The following is a 22,151-nucleotide window of genomic DNA, read 5'->3' on the forward strand; positions in this document are numbered from 1 at the left end:
GCTCCCCTCAACTCGCCCTTGCATGCCAGCCTCAAGGAGTGCTTCCAGAGCACGGCTGTAACAGAACACCGTCCCCATCCCCTCTGCCTGCAAGACACAGGCCAGGCTTCTGTATCGGCCCCTGAGGTTTGTCTAATCCAGCTTCCATCCCTGCTTCTTGCCATATAGAATCACGCCAAGGCTTGATTATAATTCCTATAATACATGCCTACCGGAGAGTAAACACTCCACAAATGCTAGCTGTTTCTTTTTCCCTAACAAAAGAAACACCTCTGATCCTGGCTGACGTTCTTTTTGTGCTTTTTAGTAAAGAGTAAAACATGCATCCAATCTCCAGGATCTGGTCACTTCCCCATTCTTGACTTGCTTCCTGTCTGGGGAACAAGGAAGTGAAGCTGGGAGAACCAGCCAACCATAGTCCTGCATCAGGCTGGACTGGCTCCAGTCACAGCAGGGGGCCTCTGGGTGCTCTAGGCCATCCCATCTTAAGAGGGACAACCTGGAGGGGTTGGGAAGGTCTGGGGAGGAATCCGGAATCCATCTTGAGCACATCTGTTTGAAGCCTGGAGCAGAGGAATCTTGGGTAAGAGCAGCATCCTTTAGGGACCCCCATGTGCAAGAGGGCTTGCACTGAACTGTGCTCAGACTACAGAAGGTCAACTTTAGCTTAGTTAAGGGGAGATCTGCCCAGAGTGGAAGGTGCTGCCTGGGACACCATGAGACCCCAGGTGCCAGAGGTGGACGCGTCCAAGGAGGGTGTGGATGGGCTGCCCTCAGGATGACCTCATCAGAGCGTGTGCAAGGCCCCTCCCACCCAGGAAGTTGAAGGTTTTTAGGTCCTTCCCAGCATGAATGTGCTTTAACAGTGATTTTCAAATTGATTTTAAATTCACGGAACTCTTTTTTACAAATAGATTCCTATTCTGAAAAACAGCTCAATGCGATGGGGGACATGGGGGCCCAGAGCCCTGCTGCTCAGCCTCCCCTTGCATAAATCCTGAGCACAGCGTGAAAGGCCCTGCAAGTCAGGGCCTGCTAAAGGCTGGGGCTCCCCCATGTAAATGGGCACCTTTAAGAAGTGCGCTCCTTGTTGGTAGTTTCACTTCTCTGAACGCGACAGGCCCAGTTTCTGGCATCCTGCCTCCCTCCCTAATGTCACTGTCTGGTCGGAAACAGGGCCTTGGCTGCATTCTTTGGGCCTGAGCTGGTTTCAGCGCAGGCTGGGTGCCTGCTCCATGGTTCTTAGGCTTCTGAACTCAGTCATTCATTGCGCAGCATCTCAAGTTATCGTATTGATTCCTTTAGAATAAAAGCCCCCTCCTCTCTTTAGGCCTGAGTGCTGTGTGCAGACCCCTGAGCTGCTGTCTTCAGGGCAGCTGATGCTGTTTGCTGTTGTCCCCCTAGAATGACAAATCACACCAGAAAAATCGAGAAAACCGCCCAAACGGCACAGATGCAAGCCTGCAAAATAGACATGGACTGGCCTCCGTGGTGGGAGTGATTCTGAAAAGTGTAAAGGAAGGCTTCTTGACCTGCCCTCCCCTCCTGTCTCTGTCAGGCAGCCTGGACTCCTGGAATCTGTGTCCTCTTTCCTCTTGCCCTTGCCTCTGCCCCATCTTGGGCTCCATACAATTAAAACACCATCCCCCAGCTTCCAGGCCTCCCAGCCCACTCCATCCCCAACCCTGCACCAGATGGGGACTCCCAAAACAGGAGTCTCCCCAGTCAGACCCGATTCCCCCACAAAAGCCACCTAAGACCCACTCAATCCTCCATGGCACTTTGTGAGCTGTCTGCATTACAGGTTCTCTGTCTTTATGTTGCCATCTTTTAAGTACCTGTTATTCATTCTGGAGACCAAGGTCAGAGTCTTATTTAGCTTTGCCTTTCTGGGCCAGGCTCAGACCAGGCCTTTGTAAGTATTATTGAGTAAATACACAGAATGCTGCTTAAAATAGACCCTGCGCTGTCAGGCTCTGAGCCTATGCTTGTATTACACATGTGCCGAGGAATTCTTGGCACAGCAGGTCTGTCCCTGGACCCCGCATTAAATGCTCCCTACCCCTACTGGCTCAGTGGTAAAGAATCCGCCTGCCAGTACAGGAGACCCTCAATCCCCGGAGAAGGAAATGACAACCCACTCCAGTATTCTTGCCTGGGAAACCCCATGGACAGAGGAGCCTGGCAGTTCACAGTCCATGGGGTCGCAGAAGAGTCAGACGTGACTTAGCAACTAAACAACAGCCAGCCCAGATGTAGTGCTGTGACATGATTTCTGCAGAACCCTGACAAAATGAGAGTCTGTAATGTGCCCAGAACCCCATGTGAACTTCCCTCATGACCCACAGCTCAGCTTCCCCAGTATACTTGTCACCAAAGGGTGTGTTCCCAACCTCTTGGCAACAGAATATTTTTAGCAGATACACAGCTCAGTGCCACCTGGCACTTGCTCCTCTTTCCACAGACATCCCTTCCTTTCTGAGCCTCAACCCAGAGAGCAACGAGTCACAGCAGACAAGCTGGTGGGCTCACTGTGGCCAGACCTCCGGGGGGCCAGTGACCACTGGGAACCAACCCTGAGCCTCGCTTCATGGGACACAGGCTGCCCACAAACATGGGTCGCCTCAGAGGAACAGTGTGCACATTTCTGGTGGCATCTTCCTCTCCTTTTGCATGATCATACCCAGGCTGTGTGCCCCTGGGGGAAAGCATATTTGGCTACAAGGTTATAATAAAATCAGAATTTTGACAAGACTTTAAAATATCCAAATCTGGAGGAGAGTTGAGAATTTTTAGGATAAAATATTAACAATATATGAAAACATCAATAATATACATTCAGAACAGCCTCCTCAGAGCTCAAATTAGGAAGGTCACACCGAGGTCATTGAGTTTATCCCCCTCATTCAAGAGAAAAATGAAGCTTGGTGGAAAGAGAAGTCATGGGTTTAAAGGTCAAGACAGGTATCTACTAGCCACATGACCTTGGGGAATTTACTTTGAGCCACAAGTTTAGCTCTGGGCTAAATCTGCATCTCCTATTTTGCTTGCCTGAAACTGTTTTTTTAAAGAGGAGATTTTAAGTCTTAGAATTTCATAGCACTTAAGTGCCTGAGCTTTGTAACATGTGACCTTGGTTCAAATTCTGATTCTGTTAACTTGCTGTCTGTGACCTCAGGCAGGTTACTGAGCCTCTCTGTGACTCCATTTTCTTATGTGTATAGGAGGATGATTAAATTCCCTGTGTCATGGGGCTACCTTGTGGTTTAAATGAGGAAAAGTATGCAAAGCATTTAAAATAGTGTTCGGTACCCAGTAGGAGCTATCTACGGGTATGCTAATATTATTATTATTATTTTTAAGCTGGATTGGTGGTTTTCTTGAAAACCCAGAAGACCTGACACCCTCATACAACACTTGGCTGGAAAAGTGTAGCCACCCTCCCTTTAGAGAGACTGTGCCCTGCCTTCTAGCTCACTACAGCCCCAACCTCTCCCTCCTCCTTGTACCTCCTCTGTTTCACTCAGTCGTGTGGCCAGCTCACCGCTCCTCCCCAACACGCTCCCTCCCTTCTAGTGCCCTGAGCCCCCTATTTGGTCAGGAAGCAGTATTTCTGTTTATTGGATAAATTTAGAGGATAAACGGGGCTTCCCTAGTGGCTTATGTGGTGACGAATCTGCCGGCAATGCATATGACCCAGGTTTGATCCCTGGGTCAGGAAGATCCGCTGGAGGAGGGCATGGCAACCCACTCCAGTATTCTTGCCTGGAGAATCCCATGAACAGAGGAGCCCGGTGGGCTACATGGGGTCACAAAGAGTTGGACACAACTGAGGGACTTTTGCTTTTTTTTCAGAGGGTATACCCATTTTACAGCCCCGAAAGCCCCTCTGTCTCTGAGCTGCCATAACCACTCATTCTCTTGCTCCAGGGCCTCCCGGCCTGGCTTCTGGGTGAACAGCACTAGTGACAGGCCGCTCACTACCTCACAGGGCAGCTTCACTGCTGAGTCTTCATCTTATGCAGAGTCCAAGAACAACAACTCACCTATCACCTTGCCTGAGATGCCATTTAATTTCCACCACATCCCCTCTCCTGGAATCCAGAGCAGAGGGATATGCCATCTCCTTTCAGAGCTGTGCGCTAAATTCTCAAGTTTTGGGGGAAAACTTCAGGTTTCAGAAATGCCTACAAAAAGGCTGGAGCCACAACCCAGGGGGTCACGTGCTGAATGGTCAGAGTCAGGCAGCTCAGCATCTCCAGTGGCAGGACTGGAGGGGAAGCTGCTGAAGGCAGGGGGTCAGCCTGTGTCGTCCGTAAGAACACTGGGGTCAGAGCTGGGTTCCGGTTCCTGCTTCACCACTTTTGAGCTGCCTTTGTGACTTTGGGCAAGACACACAACCTCTCTGCTTCTGTTTCCTTCTCTGTCAGATGAAAGTAAGACTCCCCTGATGAAGGGATTGTCCAAGATTCTCTCTCTTTTCCTTTTAATCTGTGAGTCTCAGAGCTGCAGCATAAGAATGAAAACAGACCCAGAAGATTCTGGCGTCTCCACTCCCCTCCTGGGAGCCTCACTCCCCTCCTGACCCAGGGCAGTGGAGCAGGAAAGCCGCTTCCAGGCAGTGGTTTGGGACCCCTGGTGCTGAGAGTGATCTCAGGCCCCCACAGCCCTGGGCCTCAGGCAGTCAAGCTCAAGGTCTCTCTAAGACATTTTGGAATCCACAGAAACAGCTTTTTTTTTTTTTTTTTTTAAGATGAAACCAAGCATTTTCCAGACTGGCTGACATCCCTGGCTCATCAGAGCAGCAGAAGACAGGCAGGTGGTGGGGCTCAGACAGCCGTGAGTCAGCTGTACCCAGGCAACGAGCTGTCTTGCAGGCTAGGCACAGGCAGGGGGCCAGGAGGGCACTTCCTCTGCGGCCCGAAGGGCTGCCTCAGCTGGAGGGTGGAGGGGCCGGCAGACCTGGGAAGCAGGAGCATGCCCCTGGGCGCCCACCATGCATTTCTGGCTTCCTTCCCTGGCTCTTTGCAGGGCATTTTTCTGCAGCTGTCAACACCCTCGGTCCCACCCAGCGCTGGCAGCCTTTCAGGAGGGCTGCAGGAGAGCAGTGCTGTTCTCCTCTGTCTGCAGTCTTGCAGGCCCCTGGGCACCCCAGAGAAGGAAGGTGCTAAGGAAACCTTGGTCAGCGTCACCTAAAAGCATCCAGGCAGCGTCTGTGCAGGGACAGGGCGACAAAGTGGAAAAGTCACTGGTGGTGTGATCTTGTCCACATCACTTGAACTCCCTGGGTCTTGGTTCACATTTGTGTAAAATGGGAACAGTGGCCAAGGGCTGGTGGGAGGGCTGAATGACCTCAGTCCTGTGGCAGTGACTGGTGCACCTAAGGGCAAAGTTTGACTGTTTTCGCTGGAAGGGAAGTACTTTTTCCAAGGTCGCCCAGTACGTTCACGCAGGAGCCAGGACTCAGACCTGGCTCTCATGCTGACCTCTCTATGCACAGAGCGGTCCCTACCAGAAAGTGGGGAGTGTTCTGGCAGCCAGTCCACTGTGGTTGGGAGGGACTGGCTGTGTGCCGTGTCCGTGCGGAGCCCACAGTCAGGCTGAACTTGTGCTCGGACTCATGAGAGCATCTTGGCTGAGGGTCTCTAGCAGACATGAGGAAAGAAGGCCCTGGCTTGGCTCCCGTCTGTCCGGCAATGCCTACCGAGCACTTGCGGGGCATCGGGCACTGTGCTAGGCCCGGGGGATGCACCAGTGGGTGAGGCAGATGTGCCCTCCCTCCGTGGGGCTAATGGGGACCACCCTGTCAGAGGCCACAACAGTGCACACCGCTTGACAGGTGCCAGGAAGGAGGAGTGGGTGGGACCCCCAGGCCCAGGGGTGTGTGAGAGAGGACTCTGAAGGAAGGGGCCTACTGGCAGAGCCCTGAAGGAGACAGACAGACAGTAGCAGGTGGTGGCGAGGGTCGGGGGAGGAAGAGGACGGGGAGGTGGAAGGCCAGAGGAAAGGGGCTCAGAGGCACAGGATGACATTCGGTGTGGTTGGCGGAGAAGTGCCGTGAAGGGAAGAGCTGGAGGGGTAGCTGGACCAGGAGGTGCCCCGGGGCCTTCAGCACCTGCTGAGTGAGGGCGGAGCTTTATCGGAGCACAGTGGGAGGAGCATTTGAGTGGGCCCTTGGGCAGGATGGGCGGTATTTGGGGAGAGTCCCCTCTGGCTGTCTTGTGAAGACAGTATGCAGCAAGGTAGGAGAGAGGATGGTGGTCTGGCCTGTGGCCGCCGGGAGGTGGGCCTCCCTGGAACGCATGTCCCATGTGGCGCTGACAGGCCGTGGCGATGGACCGACCGAGAAGACCGAAGGATGTGGAGGCACCAGGGATGCTGGCCTGGCCACCACTGGGTGTGCATGCCATTTATTGATGCGGGGACCCAGGAGGCAGTGGTACATGTGGGGGGCGTGGAAACAGGATTCTGGGAACGTGGGCTGCAAGGTGCCTGAAGACCACTGGGGAGACTCCGAGAGGGCAGCTGGATGTACACCAGGGCGGTCAGAGCTGGAGAGACATTCAGCATCCAGGGGGAAAGTCAGGTGTGTGTGGAGGAGCTCACCTGGAGGCAGGTGTGAGGGGAGAAGCTTGCAGGTTGGTACTGGTGGGGAGCGTGGGGGTGCAGAGAAGGAACTTGCCGAGGAGACCGGGTCACCAAGCCAGCAGGTATCTCCAGATGGTAGACAACAGGGCTGACAGGATAAAGCCACTGTCAGTCAGATTTAGCAGCCCGTGACATTGACAGGAACAGTCAGCAGGGGAGCTGGGATGGAGTGGCGAGGAGGCGTGACTGCCAGCAGGACAGCCCTTTCCAGACTTGGGCTGAGAAGGGAAGCAGATGGAGTGGTCGCTGGAGCCGGCTGGGGCCTGGGGGGCGGGAGCTGCTATTGCTTGGTACCAAGAGGACTGAGCTCGGGTGCACAGTGGTGGATGTGTCCAAAGGTGGAGGCCTGAAGCTGCTGGGGAAGGGGTGGGATCTTATAGGGTGATCCCTATAAGGGACCATCCAACCTCCAGCACAGACTGGAGGGACTGAGCCCGGGCTGGGAAGGGGAGGAGGGCCCAGCCGACACCAGACAGCTGCCCCACACCTGTCCCTGGACTTGGTCCTTTGGGAACCACCAAACTGCACAACCCCAGTACTGGCCTTTGAGGAGCAGAGAAGTCAGAGGCTGCAGGCTGGCCAACCAGAACTGCCCTATCCAAGTCCTGGGAGCCCAGGGGCCACCCTTCCCCTGATCTCCATCACCTGCACCCTGCTGATTGCCTCCTTCTCTCACCTCTATTCTCTGGCTCCACCATCACATTCTCTCCTGGTTCCTTATCAGGATCTCTCTGCTTGGGGGTGGCTTTTGGCACCATCTTTCTACCCACCCTCACCTTTGGGTGCTTTCTGGGCCCTCTCACTATCCTTTTTCTGTTTTCATACTCTCTTGAGTAGTCACCTGCCTCCTCACAAAGCTACACGTCCCATCCTGAGTCCCATGGCATTCTGGTTGTGTGTGGACATTTCTTCAATTCTCTCATGAGCCTCTCACATTCAGTAGTTAAGGACTAGAATCCTGTACGATTTCTCTCGAAGCTCGTGGCTGGTACCACCTGAGCTGGCTAAGTTGAAATCTTTGCTCCTCCTGCCTGGTGCCCCCTGTATCATCCAGACAGCCACCAGGGTGTATGGATTCTACATCCAGAAGGCTTCGAATCCCTGTCGTACAACACGCGTGTCCTGTACCCAGTTTCTTCTCTCGCAGACCATTCCTCATGGCACCAAGGAAGTATCTTCTGTTGAGACTTTACGTTTACCTTTAAGACAGCTTTAACCAAGTCTCAGTTTTTTGGTATGGCATTCAAGGCTGATGGTGATCCAGTCTGCCTTGCCCACCAAACTCTCCAGGCATCTTAACACTTGTGCCTGTGCTGCTGGGGTCCCTGCCTGGGGTCCTCCCTTCTTGCCTCCATCTCTCAGCATCCTCTCTAGCCTGTCCCAACCCAAGGTTGTGTCCCCAGCAGGTTGGCATCTTCCATGCAGTGTGACAAAGTGGCGTCCGGGGTTGCCTACCTGCCTTCTCACCCCACCCCCCCAAGTCATGCACCGCCCTTGGGGGCTTGAGCAGAGTCCTTCCTCTGTGTACATGTGTGTCTCCCTTTGGGCGCCCACCTGTGGTTTAAATTTGCTATTGAGGGAGAAGGAAGGAGCTGAAAGTAGCCAAGGTCGATGGACTGTCTGCCTGCTTCCGAGCTGTCTTATGTACAGAGGGAAGCGCACATGTGGTAGAAATTGGGGCAGCTGTAGGCCTGGGTGGGAGGGGATGAAAGACAGGGGACCCATAGGCTCCATCATGATTGGAAGTGAGAGGGGAGAGGCTGTCATGGAACCTCTGAGCAGGGCAGCGTGGAAGTGGTGTGGTGTGTGCGTGCATCTGAGTGTGAGTGCTGGTGATCACTGTGCCTCTGCCTGCCAGCTCCCTCGCTCAGAGTCCCCTCCTGCAGGCCCATCCTGGTGACATCCTCTCAGCTGTGAGCTGATGGTCCCAGCAGAGCAGGACTGAGTCCCAGCTGCTGTCACTTCCTCAACTTCCCCTACCTCAAGTCCCCTCCCTGCCTCTCTGAAGCCCCACCCAGAGGCTGGGTGCCAAACCTCCTGGGTGGGAGGGAGATGTACAGGTGAGTGTGGGCACAGGCAGGCCTTCTGCTTGGCATAGGAGGCAGACTCTGCAGGCTGAGAAAGCCGCACCTCTCCTAAGGCGCCTGTTCCCTCGGACCCTGGGTCTCACAGTCAGAAAGCTCTTCTCCTGGAATTATGCCAGGATTCCCTCCATAGGCCCTGCCGCAGCCTTCCCATCCCTGTCAAGACACTCGCACATCTACAGCGTTAGGCCAACGTGGCGTTCAGACAAGGACAGTATCGAGTGAGCTTGTGGGACTCATGGGTTCCTTCTAAGTGGAAATAAGAGCATTCTGATTCACAGCCAAGAGCGCAGTGGCCCTGAGGCCCAGCAGGCAGTCCGGCCGCCCCAGGAGGCTCCTGCAAGCTGTTGGTACTTCCTGCTAGGACCCCAGGTGATCCCCGGAGAGAGGCCAGGTGGCTGGAATCTGGGTCCTGAGAGCTTCCCGCTCGGCTCAAGACGGAAAAGACTGGGGAGAGAGCTTCGGGCCCCGGGTGTCTTGACTCTGAGGACCGGGAAATAAAGCGCCCTCCGTGCGCGTCTGGCGGGCCTGCGAGCGGACTGTTTCGGTGCTGGTCGCCCCTCGTGGGGGATGGACAGGCTCTGGGGCAGGCAGATTCAGAAGTTGTGTCCCTTTCTAGCTGTGGGAGCCTCAGGCTCTCCGTGAAGGTTGTGACTGAGTGTGGGCAGGTGTCCGGCAAGCAGTGAGCACTGGCTCATCCGTGGCTGCCGGAGCTGTGGCTGTCATCTGTTTTAGTCTCTTTGTTACACGGTGGCCCAGAGCGGCTGCTCTTTGGAAGCAGAAGCTGGTGCTGAGGCTGGATCTGGGCCAGAGACCCCCTGTGCCCCTGTGGCTTCCCTCCTGGCCGGGAGCACCAGGGCCTGCTGCCTCTGAGGGAGAGGAGGGGGTGCGCCCCCCGCCCCCGTCTGAGGTCGGGGCAGGTGCAGGGCTCCACGGCGGATCCTCCACCCCTGGTTCTCTCTGCTCCGCGTCCCCCTCTCCCCCGCCCCTAAGAGCCGGATGTGGCCAGGAAGCGCGTGCATCTTCTGAGGTGGGAACCTGCCTCCTCTCCTCCTGTGTTGTTCCTTTACCATGACGCCTGTTGCTCATAGGTACAAATCAAACGAAGAGTATGTGTATGTGCGAGGCCGCGGCCGAGGGAAATATGTTTGTGAGGAGTGTGGAATTCGCTGCAAGAAGCCCAGCATGCTGAAGAAACACATCCGCACCCACACTGACGTCCGGCCCTATGCGTGCAAGCACTGTCACTTTGCTTTTAAAACCAAAGGTAAGAGACGGCCAGCGGAGCACTGGCCCTGCCCACTGCAGGGAGCTCCCCTCTGGGAGCTCCAGCACAGAGCCCGGGGCCTGGGCCTCTCTGCCTGGGGCCTGAGCAGCCCTGATTTCCGGGCTCCGCAGTTACAGAGCAGCCCGCTGCAGACGGGTCAATGGCACCATCGGCTGCCCAGCCTGTCCTCTTAGAGCCCACACTGGCCCCACCCACCCTCCACCCATGCGATTCCCACCACGGCCAGGCGATGGCACTCTAGTGCACAGCTCCTGGTTTTGTATTTGATCTCATCACCCCGCTTCCTTTTGCATGCATCCTTAGCCCTTTATCCACCGACCTGATGAGTTCCAGCATCCACACTGGTCACTGCCACTCTTGAGTTTGGAAATCCATTCCACCCCGAGCCACTTAACACACTCGCATGGTCACTTCTCATGCCAGACTTTGCCTCCACCTCGCCTCACCACTCAGACCGTGTTCCGGCTCCGCCCAGCTTCTCCGCAGCCCTCGGCACTGGGCCCGGCTCTCCCCTCACCCTGACTGGCAGCCCTGTCATTCCTGCCCAGGCCACGCAGCACCTCAGGGTCAGCTCAGGCTCTGGCAGTCACCTGTGAGAGGAAGGCAGACTGGCCAGTGAGGGTGTGAATCCAGAGAGCTGTGTTGGATGATGCTGGCAGCCACGGCTGCTGCAGCCACCCAGGATCCAGGCGTGAACCAGTGAGGATGAGTCCGTGAGACTTGGACAGAGCTATTCTCTACTCCTTCCACGGGCTGCTCCTACAGGGCAGAAAAGGCATTGTGACCCACTTCTTCTTTCCTGGTAGCCGAGTAGACCAAGGTGCCTCAGAGGGAGGCCTGGGCTCTCAGTAACCCTGGTGGCTTCAACCTCTTGTGCTTGGCAGATTCCTGGCTCAGGATTTGGGCACGAAGGTCCTGCCTTCTCCTTCGGGCAAGTTGGGGGCCTCCATGACAGCCCCCTCCAGGGCCAAGTGGTTTTTCAGTGGAAGCAACTTGAGAGCAGGTTTGGCTTTGGTGCCCATTAGCCTTCCTTTTGTGGGTATAGCTGCTCCCAGAGAGAGAGGCTGAGTGGCTTTGAGGAGGCCCCTTCAGACTTTGAGTCTTCCTTCTATCTCCTCCTGATCCCTTCCATTCTCTCAGTGCTAGGCTGAGGGCAGTTTATCTCACCCCCTCGCTCACAGCCCCCTCTCTGACTGGGTGCTCATCTCTGGTCTTCTGAACCCGTTAGCCTGTCCTCCTCTGTCCTCGGCGCCATCATTCCCAAGTGGAACTCGAACTTTTCCACCAGGGTTTTGGTTCGAATACAGACAACCATCCTCCTTCCTTGCCCTGACCCTTTTCTTTCTTGGTGTCTCATCAACAGCAGCCCAGAGGGCCCAGAGAGGACCGGTAGGCCTGCAGCCCTGCCGTGTGCAGGACAGGTCACCTAGCGGGCCTCGGTCCCAGTCGTGGGCTCCGTGCCCCACGCGCCGCCTTCAGCCCCACTTCCTCTGGCCTTAGGGGGCCAGTTGGGACTTTCTGGAGGAGAGAGGTGGAAATTCAACAATTGGATAAGCCATTGATCAACAATTCAGAGAATGGTCTTTGACTCTGAACGCCAAAAACCTTTTGTCCAAGCCCCACCATGAAGGTAAAGAAAATGAGTCCCCTCCCCGCTCCGCCCAAGCCAGAAATGACTGTTAAAGCTGGAGCTGTAACTATCAGCTAGGACCCCTGCCTCTGGGGCATAACCCCCACCACCTTCCTCTCTTCCCCTTGTCTGGACAGACTGGCAAAATCAGGTGGCCAACCAGGTGGCCTCCAGAGTGGATCACTGCTGACCCAACTCCCAGGCTGTCCAGGGGACCATACCATCCTGTTCTCAGCATGAGGAGCCCAGTCCTGAGAGCGCCCCCTCCCCCCGACCCCCAGCCCAAGGCCACCCAGAGCTGCCCACCACCTCGGGGAGCCATCATCCTCTATGTGAGACTGGAAAGATCCATTGAGCCGAGTCCCCAGCCAGAGCAGTTTCCCAGAGCAACCTCTATTCAATTCTCTCTGGTTTTATTGAGAGCAAAGGCCTGGTCCTTTTCTGCCAAGTCTGGAAGAGGTCTGGGTCCCTGGCAGGAACACCCCTTTTCCAGGAGATTTTTGCACTGGGAGCCACAGAGCTGAGCTTTCTGCAGTCCCTTCCTGGGCCCCCCTGAGCCCTGGAGGGTCCAGAGCACATAACCTGCACGGAGTGTCAGTGGGCCCTCTGAGTGCCCAGGGGGAAGAGCCTGGGATGGAACCTGGGGGTGGAGCTCTGCAGGCCCCACCCAGGAGGGTTTCCTCGCACCCTGTGACGGGACCTGTGCTGAGCTCTCTGCCAAGGCTCCTAGAACCTTCTGAAAGACAAAAACCTTCCAGAGCCAGAGCAGTGAGTGCATCTGAGATAGTGGAATCTCAAACTCTGGGAGGGAGAGAGGGACTAACATGGGCGGTGACAAATGGAAGCAGAGCCAGCTCACTCTTGGCTTCCTCTGCACGAGGCAGGAGAGCGAGGGAAGCCACGAGACGCTGAAGCTCCCCAGACCCTTCAGCCATCAGCGCAGATACCAGAGGAGATACGCTCCTCTCAGGGCTCCTGCCTCTGTCCCGCTGCCTCCGTCTCCTCCCTCTCCCGTCCCTGGGTTCAGACTCGCCAGGCTGCATGAGAGATGAAGCTGGGCCCGGTGGTCTTCAGGGCCCTCCGTCACCACTACCTGGCGGCACCGGCTAGGGAGCCTTCCTGTCCGTCTCTGTCTGCCCGTCTGTGTCTCCGTCTCCGTGTCAGACGTTGTGACAGCAGCTCCGGTCCTGGGTGCAGCACCGGCTGGTCTCAGTGAGTGAGGCCGGGGAAGGCCCACTGGGATGTCCCTGTGGAGGTCTGGGGCCCTGTGTCCTCTTCTGAGAAGGTTCCCCGAGGCCAGCAGAAGGGCTGTGCTGGGTACAGGCCCTTGCGCCGATCGCCTACGGACAGAGCTGGCAGTTTGGAGCAGCAATCAGGGGCTGAGGGAGGGTGGTTGGTCAAAGTCCAAAGCCGAATGGGGTAGACACGGTCTTCAGCTGATGCTCTTGGTGGAGAATCCACCTGTGTTCCAGACGCCCATCATTTCCATCCGCTTGCCTTTCCTCCTTCATTCCAGGACGGTCAGGTTTGGGGTGAGAGGGCTGGGGTGATGTGAAAAGCTGTGAACTCTGCTTGGAAAGCTGAGGCTCTGACCCTTGACAAGGAAATGGTGTCCAGGCCAAAAAAAGACACCTGCGGCCATTTGGTTCGCCTCCTTCAATTCACAGAGGAGCAGGCAGGCCTACAGCGGGGATACTCAGGGAGGGTGCTGGGTAACACTCAGGGCTGCACATCCGCCCCTATGTCCCCATGGCCTGTCCTGGCAGCCATGCAGACTCCCAGCTCCTCCCTGCAGCCTCCGGGGCAGGAGCAGAGGAGAAGCTGGCGTCCAGGGGCTGCCTGGCGCCCTCTCCTGGGACTGCTGAGCCCAGACAGACTGGTGAAGGCATTTACATCTCAGCCATCATCTCAGCATCTCTCTCCTCCACAACCAGCGCGTGGCTGTGGCAGAGTCTCCCGGGTGTTCAATAGACTCTGATTCTTGGGGGGCACAGGAGGGTGGGGAACACACAGTATGGGAAGGAAGGAGGGTCCACACAGTGGCATTTGCTCTCTGCCAGGCACGCTCTGCTGCCACTCTACATGTGTTCGTCAGCTTCTCCCAGCATCCCCATGAGGTAGGTACAAATTTACAGTTGCAGAAACTGGGGCTCAAAAGGTTAAGACACTTGCCCAAGAACACATAGCTAGTAAGTGACAGAGCCCAGACTCAGACCCAAGGCCACCAAGCTCCTACATGTCTTGGCCTGTTCCACCAGTATGGAGCACGCAAGGCATCTGCAGTCCTGAGACTTGGCTCCAGACGGGGCTCTGCGCTAGCTGGCAATGTGGCTTTGGCTGTTTGGTTCTCCGTGATGGTGAACAGGAGCTGTCCCAGAGCATCCCGTCACCTGAGACAGCTGATTATCTCGTCCAGTGGCATCATTAGGACCTGGGCCAGGAGTCAGAATGGAAGCAGGAAGACCCTGGGCCTGGTAGGGGGTGGGTCACATGGTCTGTGAGGTTCCTCCCATCACTTTACTTCTGTGATGAGAAGAACATTTCCCACTCATGGTTATTATGCGCCCATAGTGTGCTCAGCACCTAACTTGGTTGAGTAAGAGACCCAACCCTTCCAGACAGAACAAGTCCAACAATAATGTCATAGCCAAAATGAGCAGTGTGGATAGTCCCCTGGGGTCTGGGGTATTCAGGGAATGGCAGGCTGGTCTCAGAACCTCAGGGGACATCTGGTCTCTCTGGCCTATGGAACACCGCAGCTGCCTTGACCGCCCCTTGACATCCTGCTCAGGCTTTGCCTACTCACAACAGTGGGGCCAGAGGCCCGTGATGTTGGACAGGGACGTTGGGGGTCCTCCGGCCCTGGGATGACTCTGGAAGTTATGGCTCTGCTCCCCATTTGGCCAGGAGTAGAAGATCCAGGTTTCTGTCCAGTTAAAGGAAGAAAACCTGAGGGAAGGATGGAGACTAGGATGAGCAGGAGGGAAGGGGCAGGAAACAGCTTCTCTCCATCGCTGCTGCCCTTGACCTGCACACCTCAGGCAGCTTCAGCTTAAGGCTCCTGTTACCTCTGAGCAAAACCCTAAGGTTCCTTAAAATTCTCAGAATAATTAAGAAAAACCCTTTAGTTCCTGCATGGGTGCTCTCGCCCTAGTCACCCACCCATCCTCCCGTTGGTCCATTTCTCCCATCCTCTCATCCTAGGAGCTTGTCTTCCTCGCCATTTGCCTTCCCATCTTCCCCTCTCGTCTGCTTCTCCGCCTCTCTCACCATCCACGCTTCCGTCCTGCCCGTCCTCTGTCCGCCTTCCCACTTAGGTGTGCTGCCTCCATCCCTCCATCCGACCAGCCCTCTCCCACTTGCCCAGGTCTCCTCTCCCATTCTCCATCTTCTCGTATGTTTAGTGATCTACTTTCCATCTATCCTTCTATTTATTTTTATCCTCCATCTGTCTATCCATCTGCTTATCTGCTCACCGAGGATCCCACTCATCTGTCTGGATTCTTCCTCTTCATCCTGTTTGTCGCTCCATATTTCCTCTTACCCACTTCTCCATCCATCCATATATCTGTCCACCAATCTTTCTATGCATCTGTTCCTGGAGTCCATTCTTCTCTCTTCCATCCATCTGTTCAAACCTGCTAATAAGATGAGTGAGACAGAGTTCCTGACTCAAGGGCCTTGTGATTTATTATATGAAGGACCACTTGGAAATATAGCAATCTCTAGAGCAACAGTGAGCACATCACAGTTGGAGGCGATTGGTGAGCCCAAAGGAACATCCTGAGGCATCTGGCCTGCATCCTGAGGCGAGCTGGGGCTCCTCTTCTGGTCCTTCATAGAGCGCTCCTGCCCATAGGGCTTTGTGACCTGTGAAGCGCTATGCACACGTCAGGAAGAATCGGTGTCGCAGAGTTTCCCCTGATTCCACAGAGCTGCTGCCTCTGCTCTTCAGCCCACTGTGGACAGAGACAGCCACCCCTCGAGGGCTTTGTAGTCATGGGGAGGACGGAGCTTTGCTCAGCCTTCCCTGTGTCCGCCACCCTTGGCCATGTCTGCATGGCAGTGACTTTGGAGGCTCAGGAAGGGGACATGACTCTAAGGAAGTCAGGACTTGGACCCCAGCCTTGTGGCCCCTAGGTCCCTGTCTAGCAGACTTCGCTACGCCTTCTGCCCTGTCTCCATGTCTATTAATAGCAGTAACTTTGTCCTGATTCCTCCTCCCAAACCCTAAGATCCCTCCCTGTGGGCTGGCCTAGCAGTGTCCTCAGCCAGAAGGACATCCTCAGCACCCACTCCCATGCTAGTTCATGGGCTGGGTTCCTGCTCTCATCCCAGCATTTGAAATGGTCAGTAATCCTGTCACCAGCTCCTGGGCCCAGGGTTAAATCAAAGGCAGGAAAAAACTTTTGCATATGACTTGTCTTTTAATCTCCTTTTGTTTTTTTAACCAGCATCTCACTTCCTCATTATACCCTCTGTCTGCTCACAGCCCCTCACCGACCCTACCCTGCTCCTCTGTACCATCCTGCACCGAGGCTCTGGCTGCACCCCGCCCCCTACCTGAGCACCCGGGCAGTGTTGTCCTGGCCCCCTGCCCTCCAGCAAAGCCTGAGTCTGTTCTCATTCCTTTCCAGGGAATCTGACTAAGCATATGAAGTCGAAGGCCCACAGCAAAAAGTGCCAAGAGACGGGGGTGCTGGAGGAGCTGGAAGCCGAAGAAGGTAATGAATTGCCAACTCCCTCCTCCCCCTCCCTCTCTGCCCACCTTCCCCTCCCTCCCCTGCCCCCCTCGCCCGCCCTCCCCCTCCTTTCTGTCCTCCTTGCCTCTACTCCCCTTCTCCTTCTCCTTCCTCACCCTCTTCCTCACCCTCTTCTCCAGTCTTCCCAAATACAAAGAGGCAAAGGCTAAGTTTACAGAACGATGGCACCCACGCCCCTCCTTCTTACAGCACACGCCTGGAGCCAGAGCACTTGTGCAGCTGTCTGTCACGCAGGTAGAGCACCCGGCACCCAGTGGGCGCTCAGTGAATGTATGGTGGTTACATTAATACATGAGTAATTATAGTCAACATTGATTGAGCATCCACTCTGTCAGGCATACTCTAGACACGTGCCGTGGTTATCTTGGCAAATCCTCACAATGACGCAGTGAGGTCCATACTCCACACCCCACACTCACACCTCCACACTCTGGACATGGGCTTGATGCTCAGGTCTTTTAGAGCTAGGGGCTTTCAAGAGACCTAAAGCCAGGCAGACCTGACAGCCCCCTATCACCTCTCAATCCCATCCCACATCCCAGCCCCACACCCCAGCCTCAGTCCCCCAGTAGCAAGATTAGAGCCACATTAGGGCCAGTTTCTGTGAAGACAAGGCAGAGTAGAAGGTGAGTCCAAGCCAGCATATCTGGCTGGGCCCTGTCAGGCCTCAGCATCCAAGCAGGAGACCAGAGCAGCTTTGAGGGGTAGATAAGCAACCGGAGATATTCCTTCTGCAGTGAGCAAACCTTTGACCAGATCCCCTAAAATCAGAGTCAAGAGAGTGTGAAAAAAAGAGGTGTGTGTTCCTGTGTCTTATTTCTTTCTGTTTATCTGATTTGGGAATGTATGTGCAGTCTTAAAAACAAGTTAGATCATATTTCCTTTTAGGTGAAATGAATCAGCTTTATTGAACAGAATACAGTGAATTCAGAGCTGTGGCCTCCAAAATGAGAATGTGGGGTTACTGAGTTGATCAAGAAAGTACATCAAGCCATTTACAGATGTCTTATTAAGTCCTCATAACTGTGGTAGAAATTTGTGTCACTCCTTTTTAAACTGAAGACATTTAGTAAAGCTCAAACAGGTTATGGAAGTTGCCTGAGGTCAGACAAAAACCGCTCCATGTGGCTCCATGGCACTCCAGTGCCTGGTGGGCTGGACAGGGTAGCTGCACCCAAGCCCAGAGCCCTGCCTGGGTGGGAGGCAGGGTGTGTCCTCTAGCACCACACCAGGGGTCCACTGGGTAAGTTCAGCTTCATTTTCCCAGTGAGGCCAAAAATGATGACCAGATGGCCTTATTTGAGAATGCATGTGCAATCGTTCTAGAAATAATTCCTGCCAGCACCAGCCCTATTCTAAGTCCTACTCTAGGTGCTAGAGATTCTTCAATGAATGAAATATAGTTCCTGTCCTCAGGAAGCCTGCATTCTAGAGGGGAGCCGGATAGTGAACAAATGTGGAATAGGGCGAGGGCCTTGGGTAGGAAACAAAGCATCCATGACAGGTAGGGAATGTTCAGGTGATGTGAGCCGCGAACATGAGGCAGGGGGTCAGGAAGCCATGTGGAGCCTGGGGAAGGGCTTTCCCTGCAGGTGGAGCAGCACATGCAGAGCCCCTGAGGACAAGAGTCCGGGGAAGTCAGAGACAGCTCTGGCTATGAAGGTCAAGGGATGGATTTAGCCGCCTGCTGGAGCGACTGCCCTGACTCTGTGTGCAGAGGATGGCCGGTAGGGGGCGCGGCTGGAGGCAGTGATGCAGGCTGAGCACGTGTTGGACTGGGTGGGCGGAGGGAGGTGGAGAAACGTGCTGTTAAGTTTTGCTGACACATCAGGGCGCGGGATGGGGGGAGGTGGAGGGTGAACCCACGGGAATAAAAGAGCCAAGGATGATTTCCGAGGTTTATGGCCTAGGAAACTGGAAGGATGGAGTTGCCATTTCCTGCGATAATGAAGATTCGGGGAGGAGCTTGTCTGTTAGACGCGAAGTGGTTGGGAGGTGGCCCGGCCGGCGCCGCAGCCCCGCCCCTGAGGGTGAGGAGGTTTGAGCACCAGCGCCACCGTGTGGCCAGACCCCCTCAGCGCCCCGGCGCGCTTCGTTTCACCCGTCCCTTGGCCCCAGAGAGGTGGGATTTTGTGGAGATTGACAGTGAGGGGCATTAGGAATGGTTGATCGGCAGGGGCCTCCCGTAGAGCTCTGCAAGAGCCCAGCTGTGGGCGGCCTGGCGAACCTTGTGCTGGGCAGGGGACTCTTGGCTTCGTCACTCCTGAGCTGGGTGCGTAGGGCAGGGCATCAGCCCTCTGTCCCGCAGCGTCTTCATCTGTTACAAAGAGACTTTAGGATCTTTCCTGCTTAGTATCAGGAGCCGCTGATCCTGACTCCCTAACTGGTAGCACTACCCCTCTGACTTTCAACTGCAGCATGACATGCTCGTCGTGCTGCCTGTGTGTTGAGGTTGTGGGGTACTTGGGGTGACAAGAGCTGAGGTTTATTGGGTACTTACTAGGTGTCAGACCCTCACAATCCTCCCAGCAGCTTCATGAGGTGGCTTTTATTTCCCCTCCCCCAACCCATTTTACAGACAAGGAAACTGAACCCAGAGAGAAAAAGTAAATTATTCAACATTGCACAGTAAGGAAGGGGTGGGACTGAGATTCAAACCCAGACCATTTCCTGCTTCTCGGTGCATAAAAACATTTTTAAACTGGCAGTGTAATGATGTAGGGGTTATAAACCTTAGTCCTGACTCAGCCGTTACTTTCTGGGTGACCTTGGGGAAACATTTGCCTGCTCTGGGCATGGGATTCCCCACAGGTTGACGAGAGGTGAGGCTAGGTGAACTCCTGGGCTGAAGTCTTAGGGCAAAGCTTTAAGGTATGTTTTATTCCCCCCTCATGACCCCGCTCTCTGGTCCCCAGCCCCTTCCCCCTCTCTGGTCATTCTGCTCCCAGCAGCCAGGAGGTCATGCCCTTGGCCTCCCTTCACCTGACAGCTGCACCTCCACCCCACAGTTTTTGATCTACATCCTCTTGCATGCCGACTGTCTTCCATTGTGTGCCTCTTACTGCTGAGCGCTGAGCTGTTTGAAAGCACAAACGCTGGGCTTTCTGGTCCTGGTGCAGCTTGGCATAGTGGGGTCCAGAAGCATGGTTGTACCAGTGACCTGAGTCAGCTTGTGTGTCCAGCTCTCTTAGTTAGTAGTTGAGTGGGTGCTGACATGAGCTTGGTGTTGGGCCAGCAGGACCCAAACCCTCAGGAGCCTGCCAGGTGGGCGAGATGTTAGCAGAGCCCTCCCCAGAGTCCTGATTGCTGCCAACTTCAGAGATGCCCAAACTTGGCCTGTGTCCTCTTATAGCTGACCCTGCTGGTGGGGCTGCCCCACCAGAAGTCAGACCAAGAGGCTGGTATTTCAGAGCTCTATTCTCCTCCCCAGCTGGGAGCACCAGGGGTTCTACAAGCACCTTCTCTGGACATGAGTGGCTGGGAAGAGGCCCTCTCTGCAGGCTGAGGTCAGCTTAGCCAAACCTTCCCAGAGAACAGAGCCTGCCACCTGCCAGATGCTATTGTGCCAGGCATCAGCAGCGTGGCCACAGTGGCAGGTGTGTAAGTAAACTGACCGTGCCCAGTGCTGCTGGACCTGCCAGCATGGCTGCTGTGTCCCAGAATAATAGATGTCTCCGTGAATGCGTTGAGTGGCTACAGTTATTAATATTTGAGCCCTTGATATGCGCCAGGCTTGTGTTTCCTCCTCCTAGCAAACCTTATGAGATGAGACTGTCATATTCATTTGACAAAGATGGAGACAGAGGCCCAGCAGAGTGACTTAACTTGCTCTTGGTGAAGCCAGGACTGAATACTAACCAAAAAGAAAAAGAAAGAAAAGGCCTGTCTTGTTCGCTGTGGTTTGATGCCAGCCCTATTACTTTACCTGGGCAAGGTAAGGTAAACTCTCTCATCTTAGTTCCCTGTCTGTAACATGAAGATAGGAATAGTGCCGACCGGGCAGGATTATTTGTGGATTAGGTGAATTAACGCACATGCAGGCCCTAGACCTGAACCTTAACGTGGTAGATACAAGGTCATTTTTGCTCTGTTTACAAAATGCTCCCATACCCTCAACGATCATGGCTGTCAGGCGGGGTTTGTGGCACAGAGCAGCGAGGGGGGTGGCTGTAACCTCGGGCCTCCTGTGTCTGTCCCTCAGGAACCAGTGATGACCCATTCCAGGACTCAGAAGGGCGAGAGGGTGCAGAGGCCGTGGCAGAGCACCAGTTTTCAGACCTGGACGACTCGGACTCGGACTCGGACCTGGACGAAGACGAGGAGGAGGACGAGGAGGAGAGCCAGGACGAGCCATCAGGCCCGTCCTCGGAGGCGCCCCCGCCTGGCCCGCCAGCCACGCTGCCGGCAGACTCCTCACCTGTTCAGGGCCCTCCGCCCACAGAGGCCACCCGGGGCAGCTCGGTCTCAGAAGCCGAGCGCTCGGCACCCGGCAGCTGCTCCACATCCAGCCAAAGCATCCTGTGCCTCCCCCAGCTGGCACCGGCTCCCCGGGGCCCCGTGGAGAAGGACACAGGCTCGGCCCTGAGCTCCCAGGCCCTGTCCCCAAGGAGGCCGTGGTCCCCAAGCAAAGAAGCAGGCAGCCACCTACCACTCACCCCAAAACACTCACTAACCAAAAGTGACTTGTCTCCCCACCGACATTCATCGGCCCGTGAGCCACTGGCCTCAGCCCCGAGCCCGCCTGGCCCCCAGACGGGCCCACTCCCCTGCAGGTCCCCAAGACTCGAGCTGTCTCCTCTTGCCCTCCACCCCCTGGGAAGGGAACTGCCTCCTCGAGCGCGCCTGCCCCCCGAACGCAAGGGCGCTGCAGACCCAGGCCCCCCCAGACACTCGCCCACCAGGAGATGGTCTCCAGGCCAGGCTGAGTCACCACCACAGTCAGCGCTGCCAGGGAAGTGGGCCTTGGTGGGGCCGGGCAGCCCCTCGGGTGCTGAGCGTGGCCCAGGCTCAGGGCTGGCCCCCCGGGCTCTCTACCCGCCCGCGCCTCTACCTCACAAGCTTCTCGGCAGAAGCCCAGCGGAGACCTGCACCTCCACGTGGGTGAGTTCCTGTCCCCCAAGTGGCTGATGGGCGGGGGGCCGCGAGCTCACACCTCCCTGAGCATCACTCCCGGAGCTGCACCCCTGCCAGTTCAGCGGTTGCCAATGAGGCGTGCGTTGGGCACCACTTACACCAGGCACTGTGCTGGGTGCCTGAAACCAGTCAGTCGTGTGTCAGAAGCAGCAGAGCGTGGAGTGTGGAGCTAGACTAAAAGGAAGTGCAAGTGAAAGTGTCAGTTGCAGGCATGTCCAGCTCTGTGGACTGCTGCTGGCCAGGCTCCTCTGTCCATGGAATTCCTCAGGCAAGAATACTGAAATGGGTGGCTATGCCCTCCTCCAGAGGATCGTCCCAACCCTGGGATCGAATCCAGGTCTTCGGCATCACAGGCAGATTCTTTACCGTCTGAGCCACCAGGGACTGCCTGGTGGTTTTTTTTAATTCTGGACTACCCAGAATTGAATCCGGGTTCTGTCACTTACGAGCAGTGTGGCCTTAGATGTGGGTATAAATACTCATGCCGTCTCCTCCCACCCCATATCCACGTATTCTCTGAGCAGATGGCAGAGACCAACCAAAATCTCCACATCTCCAACATGAGCCACCAGCACCCTCCGAGTCACTTCAGCCAACTCCTTCCC

The 22,151-nt window shown here is 55.6% G+C and overlaps 1 protein-coding gene across 2 annotated transcripts in view; it reads left to right on the forward strand.

Annotated features, from left to right (window-relative positions):
- Positions 1-22,151, forward strand: part of HIVEP3 (HIVEP zinc finger 3) — a 102,391-nt gene that overhangs the window by 74,520 nt on the left and 5,720 nt on the right. For both annotated transcript variants that reach the window (XM_040231516.1, XM_040231517.1), the window contains exons 4-6: positions 9,824-9,999; positions 16,288-16,374; positions 20,615-21,513. In XM_040231516.1, the coding sequence (XP_040087450.1) occupies positions 9,824-9,999; positions 16,288-16,374; positions 20,615-21,513 (1,162 nt within the window). The remainder of the gene's footprint in view (positions 1-9,823; positions 10,000-16,287; positions 16,375-20,614; positions 21,514-22,151) is intronic.

The sequence above is a fragment of the Oryx dammah genome, unplaced genomic scaffold (assembly GCF_014754425.2).
Source record: "Oryx dammah isolate SB20612 unplaced genomic scaffold, SCBI_Odam_1.1 HiC_scaffold_28, whole genome shotgun sequence".
In the NCBI taxonomy this organism is placed as follows: Eukaryota; Metazoa; Chordata; class Mammalia; order Artiodactyla; family Bovidae; genus Oryx; species Oryx dammah.